The sequence below is a fragment of the Amblyomma maculatum genome, chromosome 11 (genome assembly GCF_055883805.1).
Source record: "Amblyomma maculatum isolate TAMU_Amacu chromosome 11, ASM5588380v1, whole genome shotgun sequence".
In the NCBI taxonomy this organism is placed as follows: domain Eukaryota; kingdom Metazoa; phylum Arthropoda; class Arachnida; order Ixodida; family Ixodidae; genus Amblyomma; species Amblyomma maculatum.
The window spans coordinates 149,205,941-149,218,632 of NC_139354.1; the positions used below are offsets into that span (position 1 = coordinate 149,205,941).

Sequence of the window (12,692 nt, forward strand, 5' to 3'; positions counted from 1 at the left end):
CGTGTTATACGCGAAGATCACGTACGGCAAGATGGCGTCCCTTGTCTTGTGTTCAGCGTCGACGTACATAGCGATCATGTCCGCGATCGTTTTCTCCAGGCGCTCCGTAAGGCCATTGGTCTGGGGATGGTACGCAGTTGTTCGTCGATGGCTTGTGTGACTGTATTCCAGGATGGCTTGCGTCAACTCTGCCGTAAACGCCGTTCCCCTGTTCGTGATGAGCACTTCTGGGGCGCCGTGTCGCAAGAGAATTAGTTCGACAAAAAATTTGCCGACTTCTGCCGCGGTACCATTTGGTAGTGCTCTTGCTTCGGCGTAACGGCTAAGGTAGTCAGTGGCCACGATGATCCACTCGTTACCCATAGACGAAGATGGAAAGGGGCCGAGGAGATCCATCCCAATTTGTTGAAAGGGCAGGATTGGGGGCGGAATCGGGTTTATTAGTCCTGCTGGTTTTATCGGCGGCGTCTTGCGTCGTTGGCACTCCCGACACGTCTTCACGTAGTGGGCAACTTCGGAAGCAGTCGCGGCCAGTAATACTTCTCCTGCATTCGACGCAACGTGCGCGCAAATCCGAGGTGGCCTGCTGTGGGCTCATCGTGCAACGCCTGCAGAATTTCTTGCCGAATGGTTTTAGGCACTACGAGAAGCTGCGCGGTCTTATTGGGTGCGAAGTTCTTCTTCACGAGGAGGCCATTGCTTAACGTGAAGGATGATAAATGTCGCCTGAACAGTAATGTATATTGCGCAAAAAGACGAGACAAAGAGGAGAAGTGGACAACGACGGCGCAGAGCTGACAACTGAATTTATTCAGCGAAATTCAGTTGTCAGTTCTGCGCCGTCGTTGTCCACTTCTCCTCTTTGTCTCGTCTTTTTGCGCAATATACATTACTGTCCATCATGGTTCACCAACTCGCCCAATCAGCCGTTCTTCGCCTGAACACACCAGGAGGAGAAGCGGTCTTTTCTTCCAAGTAATCGGCTAGCGCTTTCAGCTCAGAGTCTGATCGCTGTTGTTCTGCGAAACTGCTGGCGCTTACCGGTCCCAAAAAGGCGTCGTCGTCATCGTACTTCGGGGGAGCATTGACGGGAGCGCGGGATAAGCAGTCTCCGTCGGAATGCTTCCGGCCCGACTTATAGACTACAGTCATGTCAAATTCTTGAAGTCGTAGGCTCCATCTGGCAAGGCGGCCGGTGAGATCTTTCAAACTAGCCAGCCAGCAGAGCGCATGATGGTCGCTAACAACCTTGAAAGGTCGGCCGTATAGGTATGGACGAAACTTAGAAGTAGCCCAGATGATCGCAAGGCACTCCTTTTCGGTCGTCGAATAATTGACTTCGGCTTTTGTGAGGGACCTGCTAGCGTAGGCGATTACTTTCTCCTGTCCGGCACTCTTCTGGACGAGAACGGCTCCTAGGCCCACACTGCTCGCGTCGGTGTGAATTTCGGTCTCGGCGTTTTCATCAAAGTGGCCAAGTACAGGAGGGCATTGCAGGCAGCGCTTGAGTTCGTCGAAGGCTTCTCCTTGCGGCGCTTCCCATTTAAAAGGTACGTCAGCTTTTGTAAGCTGCGTCAAAGGTTCGGCGATCCGCGAAAGGTTTCTGACAAATCGTCGATAATAAGCGCACAGCCCAAGGAATCGGCGCACAGCTTTCTTGTCGGCAGGTGGTTGGAATTGTGCGATTGCAGCTGTTTTCTCCGGGTCTGGCCGAATACCGTCCTTGCTAACGATGTGACCTAGAAACCGGAGTTCTTCGTAGGCTAAGTGACACTTCTCTGCTTTTAGTGTTAGTCCCGATGACTTGATGGCTTCCAGCACTGTCTGTAGTCGTTTTAGGTGATCTTCAAAGTTTGACGAGAAGACAACAACGTCGTCCAAATATACCAAACAAATTTGCCACTTCAAGCCTGCCAGGACTGTGTCCATTACTCGATGAAACGTGGCTGGTGCGGAGCAGAGGCCAAATGGAATCACGTTGAACTCATAAAGGCCGTCCGGTGTGATGAATGCGGTCTTCTCGCGATCTCTTTCGTCGACCTAGATTTGCCAATATCCGCTCTTCAGGTCCATCGATGAGAAGTACCTTGCATTGCCGAGTCGGTCGAGAGTGTCGTCGATGCGGGGAAGCGGGTAGACATCCTTCTTCGTTATGCTATTCAAGCGGCGGTAATCAACGCAGAAGCGAAGTGTGCTGTCTTTCTTCTTGACCAAAACGACCGGTGCCGCCCAGGGGCTGTTCGATGGCTGGATTACGTCATCACGCAGCATTTCCTCAACTTGATCGCGAATGGCCTGGCGTTCTCGCGGCGATACACGATAAGGGCTTTGGTGCAGAGGTCGGGCGTGTTCGGCCGTTATTATGCGATGCTTGGCCAGTGGTGTTTGTCGTACCTTCGATGACGATGAGAAGCACTCCCCGTAGCCTCGAAGCAGACTGAGAATCTGGCCTTTCCTGTTGTGGGTCAATGCCGGGTTGATGTCAAATGTGGGCTGACGGAATGGGTCCGGTGCGTCTTCCAGCGTTTGGTCGTGGAGGGCGAATACATCTTTGAGGTCCGCTAATTCCTCGAAAAAAGCGATCGTCGTGCCCTTGTTGAGATGCCGGTATTCTTCAGTGAAGTTTGTTACCAGCACCTGAGCTTGTCCTCTCTGGAATTTCGCGATGCCTCTTGCAATGCCGGTACCTCGTTCTAAGAGCAATTGGATATTTCCGTCGATGATGCCTTCAGCGGTTTCGATGTCTGCGCTACCTATGCTGACTGCGATGCTTGATCGGGGCGGGACGGTCAATTCTTCATCGAGGACGTTCAGAGCGATGTGTTGCATCGACGTCGTCGTAGCAGGAATGGCTTTGTCTGCAGAGAGCTTGATGAGCTTCGATCGCAGGTCGATGATAGCCCTGTGTTCATTTAGGAAGCCCATGCATAAAATCACGTCGCGGGAGCACTGCTGCAAGACCATAAAGCTGGTGGGGTATGTACGCCCATTTATGGTTATTCTTGCAGTGCAACGTCCCGATGGAGTAATCAGGTTGCCACCTGCGGTGCGAATCAGCGGGCCATCCCAACCGGTGGTAACTTTTCTGAGCTGAGAGGCTAACGGTCCACTAATGACTGAATAGTCAGCTCCGGTGTCTACTAGGGCAGTGACTCTGCGACCGTCGATATCAACTTCAAGGTCCCTTGTTCGCGTCCTCGCATTGCACGTGGGCCTTAGTGTCCGATCTCGGCTCCGTCGTTTCTTCAGGTCGTGGCCGGGGCATACCGTTGTTACTTCACTGGGCGGCGGTGTCTGCTTGCACTCTGGTCGTGTTGTCGTCGATGTCGTGGTGTGGAGCGGCGATTAAATGGTTGCGTCGTCGTTAGTGGTCGTCGGCGGCGGAGGATCTTCGTCTTTTCGCCGTTGAGCAACCTCACCTCCAAAGGTTGCTGCCTTTAGTTTCCCCTACGGGGGCTAGGAGACCGTCCTTGCACGTAACCGCGGCCCGGCGACGCAAATCGGGCATTGTACGGTGATGGGGAGCGTGACAGACGCCTAGGCGACGAGTGCTCTCCGCTGCGCAGGAAGTCGTTGATTTCCTGTGGTCGCTCGCCAGGACGGGGTCGTGGGGTGTCGACAGCGAAACCACGGATACCGATCCGCCTGTATGGGCAGTGACGGAGGATGTGTCCTGCCTCGCCACAATGGAAGCAGAGCGGTCGGTTGTTTGCTGTCCTCCAGGCGTCGCACTTTCTGGGGCTTGGGGGTCGTTGGTAGGCTTGCAGACGGGGACCAAGGGGCGGCTTTCGGAAGCAGGATGGTAGCTACTAGGGCTTGGGAGGTCGCGTCGGCTAGGGAGGTCGCGTCGGGGTGCAGGACGACATAATGCAGCTGCATAATCCATCGCTGCTGATTCATGCACTGGAGCTGTCGGAATCGTCGCTTTAGGAACGCCCAGCGCCTGCTGAACTTCTTCACGGACGACGTCCGCGAGCGTCGCCACCTGGGGTTGCTGCGATGATGGCAGCATTCGGCGGAGCTCCTCTCGCACGATCTCCCGGATGAGACTCCGAAGGTTCTCTCCGCTTGCAGGTGCGCTGGGGTAGTGGGCTGAGCAGTCCGGCTGAAGTGGTCGCTCGTAGTGACGCATCCGGTTGGCCAATGTCTTCTCGATTGTAGACGCCTCCATTTCAAATTCCGCCACAGTTCTTGGCGGATTTCGCACAAGACCCGCAAAGAGCGACTCTTTAACGCCTCGCAATAAAAGTTTGACTCGCTCACCTTTGGTCATATTAGGGTCGGCGCGGCGAGAGAGGCGCTTCAGCTCCTCAACGTACGCCAGGACAGGCTCATTAGTGAGTTGAAGTCTTGACTGAAGGAGGGCCTGGGCGCTTTCCTTTCGGACGACGCTTGAAAAGGCAGTCAGAAACGCTTCCTTGAAAGTCTCCCAATCCTTCATAGTTGACTCATGATTTTCGAACCAAACTCGGGCATGTCCTTGAAGAAAAAAGTAGACTTGCCTAAGTTTCGCGGTGTCGTTCCAGCCGTTGAATTCTGCCACACGATCGAAAAGGTCCATCCAGTCTCCCGCATCTTCATCCGGTCGTCCATGGAAGCAGGGGGGCTCACGGGGTTGGACGAAAACAACCGGTGCTGTAGGCTGGGCCATTGTCAGCGTCGACGCCTTCCGAGATCGAATGGGGTCAGGCAGCAGACCGTGTCCGGGTTGTAGGCCTTGGAGTCGGCGGCTGGCTCGGTGACCTGTAGTTGGTCTTCCAGGGCGACAGGAACACGGCTTGGGTCTTCGCTTGAAGGATCAAAGGCAGCACCTCCACCAGATGTCACGTAGTGGTGACGACGTCGACGACACAAATGAAGGGGTCGATGATTGCACTAAAGAAACTTTATTTGGGCTGACTTGCGCCCGCAAAAGAACTAAGCAACTCGGCGGCGGCGATAGCAACAAACGTGCTCGTCGGTCGTCGGACAAAGAATGCTCGTCACACTCGGCAACGCTCAATTTAAAGGCTGCACAGAACACTGGCAGCGGCAGCGGCACGGGAAAGGCACCATCTTAAGAAGTTTTTCTCTGCAATTGCAGATATGAAGTTTTGACATCGACTACAACCGTCTGCGTGCACGTGTGCTGGTTGCTGCGGAAGATAACGTCATCCAGGACTGCATCGCTACCGGCCAGCGGACACGCCCACCCATCGGACGAGACTATAAAGAAAGCCCAGAGACCTGCGGCTGTCACACTGGCAGCGGCAGCGGCACGGGAAAGGCACCATCTTAAGAAGTTTTTCTCTGCAATTGCAGATATGAAGTTTTGACATCGACTACAACCGTCTGCGTGCACGTGTGCTGGTTGCTGCGGAAGATAACGTCATCCAGGACTGCATCGCTACCGGCCAGCGGACACGCCCACCCATCGGACGAGACTATAAAGAAAGCCCAGAGACCTGCGGCTGTCACACTGGCAGCGGCAGCGGCACGGGAAAGGCACCATCTTAAGAAGTTTTTCTCTGCAATTGCAGGTTAGTTGCTGCTCTGTTAATATATCTTCCCGCTGTCTTCTTTTACTGCTGCTGCTGCTGCTGCTGCCAGAAGTGTCGCTATGCCCCTTGATGAACAGTGTGGGTCATGTGATATGCAACTCGAGGAACTTGATTCCAAAATCGACTGTAGTGACTGTAAATCTGTCTATCACACGGGAAAATGTGCAGGAATTTCGGATGCTACTATCAAGTCAAAAGGGGAGCAGTATCGCAGTGCGTGGCGTTGCTCAAATTGCAGGCGCTCGAAAGGTCGTGCTCCACAACTCGATAGATCCAGCATTGATACGGATGACCAAGATGTTCGTGCACTGCTGAAATCAATCAATGAAAAGCTGGAGTACCTTTTACCGCTAAAAGAAACAGTTGACAGCGTCGAAGACACAGTTCAGTACATGAGTGACCAGTACGATGAGCTTCTAACTCGGATAGAAAAGAACGAACGTGAAGTCAATGAACTGAAACACAGGGTAGATAAGATTGAGAAGCAAGACGATGAAATAACGCAGCTGAAAAACGAAATGGACTGTTTGGAATGGAGAAGCCGAAAGCTCAACCTTGAATTCCATGGAATTAAAGCAATGAAGGATGAAAACCTGATTGATGAGATAAATAAGCTGGCAACTCTAAACAACCTGCCACAGCTTCAGGAAAGTGACATAGTGTCCATTCATCGCCTGCCCTCAAAGCAAGATAAGATACCTGGCATTATCTGTCGTTTCGCCAAACAATCAGCAAGAGACAAATGGTGGCAAAACAGGAAAACACTGTGCCAAGGAAATGACAGCATTTTTGTGTTAGAAAACCTGACAAAAAGGACACGTACTCTGCTTACCGAAACAAAGCTCTGGGCGAAGACAAATAACTACAAATACGTATGGCACAACAACAACAAGGTCTTGGCCCGGAAAGCTGATGGGCAAAACGCGGTGGTCATTTCCTGCTCTAGTGACCGCGACAAACTTAAACAACAGATCAGCTGAACACTAAGAACACTATGGCACCTACTCACTCGTATGTATTGCCACACACTTTCAACCATCACTTAGGTACAGCGTTTTCGAAGGCTTTCAAATGTTTTCACTTAAACATACGTTCTTTTACTCGCAAGGAACATGACTTACAACTCTTTTTTGAGCAAACAAAGCAATCCTTTGACGTCATTATGCTGACAGAGACTTGGTGTGTTGACGATGTGAACATCTTTCGGCTTCCATTGTACAATACTTTCTACCTGAATCGATCAACAGGTCGTGGTGGCGGAATATGCACCTTGGTTAAAAAGCCGTCTGCATGTGAAATATTGAACCAGTTTTCAGTAATAACTCATGACTATGAATTTTTATCAGTGATACAAAACAATACTGTTTTCGCTGTTTGCTATCGCCCGCCGAATGGTTCCGTTGCATCATTTTTGGAGTTCTTAGAAACTTTTCTCGTCTTTATAAATGAAAACAATTTCAATTTAATTTATGGCGGAGACATTAACATTAACATGATGAAGAATGATTCACCAAAACTTGGGTTAGATACTCTCTTGGAGATGAATGCGTGTTGGAATACTATCAGTCTTCCTACCAGAGTGACCGAGAATTCGTCATCTTTAATTGACGTATTTATTACGAATTTAAGTTCTGAAGTCATTAATGCTGGCGTCTTCGCATCGGATCTCAGTGATCACTTGCCGATATATTTATGTTTCAAGGGTCACGTACGAAACAAGGAAACAAAGACAAACCATTTCATTCAACTAATAACAGATCAGACTCTTTCTATTTTTCGTGAGAAGATAGCTCAGACATGTTGGGATACTGTATACGATCTTAAAGACGCAAATTTGGCTTACGAGGCTTTTTTCAGCCTATTGAAAGAAAGTTATGACATTAGCTTTCCTTTTAAGTGCATTAAACAAAAAAAGAAAATACGTAAACCATGGATTAGTGCAGAGCTATCTGCCAGAATACGGAGAAAGAATGCATTATACAGTAAATTTATAAAGACAAGAGACCCCGAAATATTTCAGGCTTTTAAAAAAATTAGGAATCGTTTAGACAAAGATATAAAAAAGGCCAGGCGAGATTACTATACACTTTCTTTTAATTCACTGGTTCCACGTACGGCCACAATGTGGAAAAAACTGAACTCTTTGTTGAATTGCAATAATCCTGAGGAAAGGATACAGAGCTTAAAAATAAATGGTCTTGAGTTAGAGGGAAAAGCACTTGCCGACGCTTTTAACGAACACTTTGTTAAAATTGGAAGTAACAACGCACCAGACATTGATCTTGATGGTATTCCATACAACTCTAGCTCTATATTTTTGTATCCAGTAAATGAGGGAGAGATAATTAGCACAATTCACAGTCTAAATAATAGTACCGCTAAAGATATTGATGGTATCCAAATAAAACCCATCAAATATGTTGCTGACCTTCTCTCTCCTTGTCTTACATATATCTTTAATATCTGTATAAGCGAAGGCACGTTTCCTCGAACGATGCAGATAGCGCGAGTCGCTGCGCTCTTTAAAAAAGGCGATAAAAACGACTTAGGAAACTATCGACCGTTATCAATCCTTCCCGTCTTTTCAAAAGTCTTCGAAAAAGTTATTTTAAAGCGACTATCCGAATTTGAGCAGAAACATTGCCTGCTGACTGATTGCCAGTATGGCTTCCGTAAGGGTTTAGGCACACAACTCGCACTGCTACAACAAAAAGAACACATACTAAATCAGTTTGAAGAAGGAAGACTTGTGTTAGGAATTTTTATTGACCTGTCAAAAGCATTTGACTCCATTAGTCATCAACTTTTAATTAAGAAACTCCAACACTATGGCTTTCGTGGTAAAGCCGCATCTCTTTTATGCTCCTACTTGGAATTTCGTAGACAAATAGTCGTCATAAACAACCACAGTTCTAACCCATTATCTATTTCAGCAGGCGTCCCACAGGGCAGTATATTAGGACCATTTTTATTTAATATGTACGTGAATGATATTGTGAATATTGATGCAACCGTGAAATTTATCATGTACGCGGATGATACCAGCATATTATTAACCGGTAAAACTAGTGACGACCTTGTTGATGCTGCTAATTTAACATTAATAAAACTAGACGAATGGACGCGTAAAAACAGCCTGACGATTAATGCAAACAAAACAAAAGCCGTATTTTTTCGAAGTAAAAACAAAAACCTAACAATACAAAAGTCTATCTACTTAAATGCCACTCCTCTCGAAATAACTTCCAGTATTAAGACATTAGGTGTTATCTTTCAACAGAATATGTCATGGGATGTCCACGTGGACAGTATGCTTATTAAGCTGGCACAGGTAATTGGGCTAGTATACCGCAATCGCAATTTACTACCACCAAAAATCTTACTGTTAATTTATAATACCCTATTCTCCTCCCGACTCAATTATTGTCACTTAGTTTGGTCTACGACAACTTATGGAAATTTGCAGAAGCTTCACAAGTTGCAGAAAAGGTTTGTAAGAGTAATAGAAAATCTGCCGTTTTATTCACATACGTACCATCTCTTTCCCAAATACAACATAATTCCTGTTACTAAGCTATTTGATTATATCCTTTGCAAGGCAATTAAGAATGAAAATGCCAGCAACAGTTCATTTCTACATCGTCTAGCCAGGTTACAACAAAACGCTACTACACGCCAGACACGTTACACGGAGCTCTGGAAAGTAAGGACGTTTCGCACAACATACGGCCTACAAACACTACAGAATAAACTACCCCGGTTACTAAATGATTTAAATCATAAACATATCCAACTTGAAAAGGTGACGTTCAAAACACTCCGCCGGTATTTCAACATGTACTAGGACACTTCGCTTGCCATTCCTGTTTACTCTGTCACATTGTTGTTTACTCTGACTGTACCGCTTGTCTGTATTCACTTTGATTTGAATTTTATTTGAAGCAAAAATGTGCTTAATTTATCTGTTACTTTCGCTAAACTCATTGCCATCGCACATGAATGTTCCATTGCTTTTGTAAGTGCTTTCTAGCTTCATTCTAACACATTTTCTGTATAATTTTATGTAGTTTTTATGAGTGATTGTAATTGCAGATGTTTTCATGTTTTGTTTCTATTTTCTTTTTGGATGAGACATGCCGTTTCATTGCGCCTATGATGCTGTCAAGTGTATAGGGGGGCCTCCGGCTTTGTCAAGCTGTCGCTTGTGACAGCTTTTACTGCGGGTCTCCCGCGCCATGTATTCATTTGGCGCAAATAAAACCATTATTATTATTATTATTATTATTATTAAATCTAGATAACGTCGCAAACAGCTACCAGCACGGGCTGGAACATTGTGGAAAGACACCCGATTGGCCGGAACCTTCGAGACAGATCTCGGTGCATCTTGCGCTACAACAAAACTGATAAAGGTGTGACTCGCGACATCGAGCATTAACAAACAAAAATTACGGAACTGATACGCGGTCCAGAATCAGAGTGATAAGCATGTATGCCGGCGGCTGTTAAAAAACAACCAATACTGTTTTGAAGGTTTCGCGGCAATATTATCAACGCCGGTTTATTCCAAGCTCACATCGACGATCCTGCCCACCTCCAGAATCTTCGTATGAGCCTCGTGGGAGCCACATGTATCCCGACGCCGGTCCCCTTCACCCATACCGCCGCTCAGTTTCCCCTCCCCGACCCGCAACAAGTCTTCCTGTCCGCCATCCGGAAAACTAAGCATTGCAGTTTCTGGAAGTCAAACTGAACTGTGCGAACTTACTAAAAGTCCTCCTGATCACACGTAGAATGTGATTTATGTTTTCGCTGATGCATTACCGGACGAAGCGTTGATTGATACAGGGGCTGCAGCTTCTGTCGTTCACGCTGATTTGTGCTCCCGTTTGCGAAAATTGACGACACCATATGATGGGCCAGTACTCAGAGGAGGCAGTGACGTCCCTTTGCGCCTTTTAGCAAAATGCACCGTAGGAGTTGTTATTGACGGCGTCCGCCATCATGTGGAGGTTGCTGTGCTCTCACTTTGAGCGCACGTGATGGTTTTTGGATGGGATGTTTTGCCAACCGCTTCGACGCTAATTTCTTGTGGCGACCGTGTTATCCATATGACAGACAGCGATGATTTTATCTGAAGTTTCTGAACGACATCATCCCCTCGTTGCCGCCGCTGATACTGTTTTGCCTCCTCAGTGCGAAAAACTACTTGCCGTTGTTTCTGACCACATCACTGACGGGGGGGGGGGGGGGGGGGAGGGCATACTCATCGCACCATCGCACCATCTTATCGTCATCTTGCACGCGGCATCGCCTTCCCGTCTAGTCTTGTCCTGTTCTGCAAGGGCTTAGCGACAGTAGCGACCACTAACACTTCACGTGAATCCCTCGTGCTCCCAAAAGGAACTTATCTTTCTTGCATGGTTGATGTTCAACCTTTGTCCCTGATGGTGCTCACCTCCCCTCTGCCTCAGCACCATGTTTCGCCAGACGTCTCTCTTTCTGTTCTCACAAACACTACTAATCCTAACCTCACGCCGAACCACCGCCAAGAACTGCTGACATTGCTTCAACACCACCCAGCCATTTTTGATGCCACTTGCCCACCACTGGGACGGAATAGCGTTGCGCACCATCGCATCATAACTGGAGAACACTAGTGTTCCCTGACGGCCTTATCGGGTTTCCCTCCCTGAACTAAAATTAATTGAAGAAAATGTAAATGACATGCTCCATCGCAATATTATTGGTCCCTCAACAAGCCCATGCTCCTTCCAAGTAGTGCTAGTTAAAAAAGAGACGGCTCGGTACGCTTTTGAGTTTATTATCGCGCACTAAACAAAATTATCCGCAAAGATGTATGCCTGATGCCAAGAATTGATGACGCCCTTCGCTCTCTCGAAGTAGCCGAATATTTCTCGGCTTTGGACCTCCGCTCAGGTTATTGCCAAATACCTATGCACGAGGATGATAAGAAAAAACCGCTTTCGCAACTCCCGATGGCCTTTACGAATTAAATGTTATACCTTTCGCACTTCGTAGCTGTCAAGCGCTCCGTAATCACCGGAGGTCATCACTGAGGCATGACAAAAGGAGGGTGGGGGCGTGCCCGGCGTACCCGGTAAGCAAACGTGGAGAATGAGACGAAGATGCGTTGACTTGAAACAACAATAAGAGGTTTATAGGCTCAGAACGAGAAATACACACGACATTTAGAGGGCAGCAATTAACATTCTAAAAGTCAACGACCTGAGTGAAGAAACAATTAATTAAATACTTCAAATTACGCATACAGGGTCATTTTTTTCCGGGATGGAAGTAACAATTCAGGTAACAGTAAGGGAAAGAAAGTTCAGAGCAGCTTCGAACATACAATTGACCGGGGAGCGCGGTGGTAGTCCATCACTGAGACGACGCAGACAGGCAACACTCGAAGGCGACGGTCCTTCCGGTGCAGCGTGCGGTCTGAGGATGCTGTGCAGGCGGCGGCGCTGGGTACCTCCCCGGGAGCACGCGGCAGCTCGTGTTTCGTTCTTCGGGAGCGAACTGGACGGATTGACTTTGGGGCCTCGGCGGCTCCTTTTTAAGCCCTCTTCGACGATGCCTTGTGCGCAGGGTCGGAGTTCGAAACAAAACACACACTTAGAGCGCACAAAGTAGTTCACTCACAGAGGAAGGCGCACGTAGACACACCACACTTCAACACTGCATGGCCGCCCATCTTAGGTTTGAAAAACATAACGCACAACAAAAACAACAGTCACGTTCGCCTCTAACTTCGGTTCTTCTGGGGGTCACATTTTCAGGGGAAAAAGAATATACGGATATACAAAGGAAGTAATAGGGGTGACTTTGAGTGGGGATCGTACGACACAGGCAGCACGTACTCTTCTGCCCGAGCATGGAGAGAGTTGTAGCTAACACAAGGAAAGCTATACCATTCCGAGGAAACGTGCACGTACGCGTTCTTGCGCGCCCGACCGATGTTCACATATACAGGTCCCGTGAACATATGTGGTTTACAGAACAATTCCGCGTTTGTATAAATGCAACATGGGCAAATTAATAGATGCCGCCTATTCTGTGACAGTAACGTACCAGCGACATTGGAAAGAATGATCAATACTGTGCTTTGTGGCCTAAAATGGAGAA

At 48.0% G+C, this 12,692-nt stretch overlaps 1 protein-coding gene across 1 annotated transcript; it reads left to right on the plus strand.

The window, feature by feature from the left end:
- Positions 1-5,024: 5,024 nt before the first annotated feature.
- LOC146175158 (uncharacterized) lies at positions 5,025-9,814 on the plus strand. The gene has a single exon (XM_084584594.1). It carries the CDS (start codon positions 5,600-5,602, stop codon positions 6,518-6,520), a length of 921 nt encoding a protein of 306 aa, XP_084440720.1. The 5' UTR covers positions 5,025-5,599; the 3' UTR covers positions 6,521-9,814.
- Positions 9,815-12,692: the final 2,878 nt, after the last annotated feature.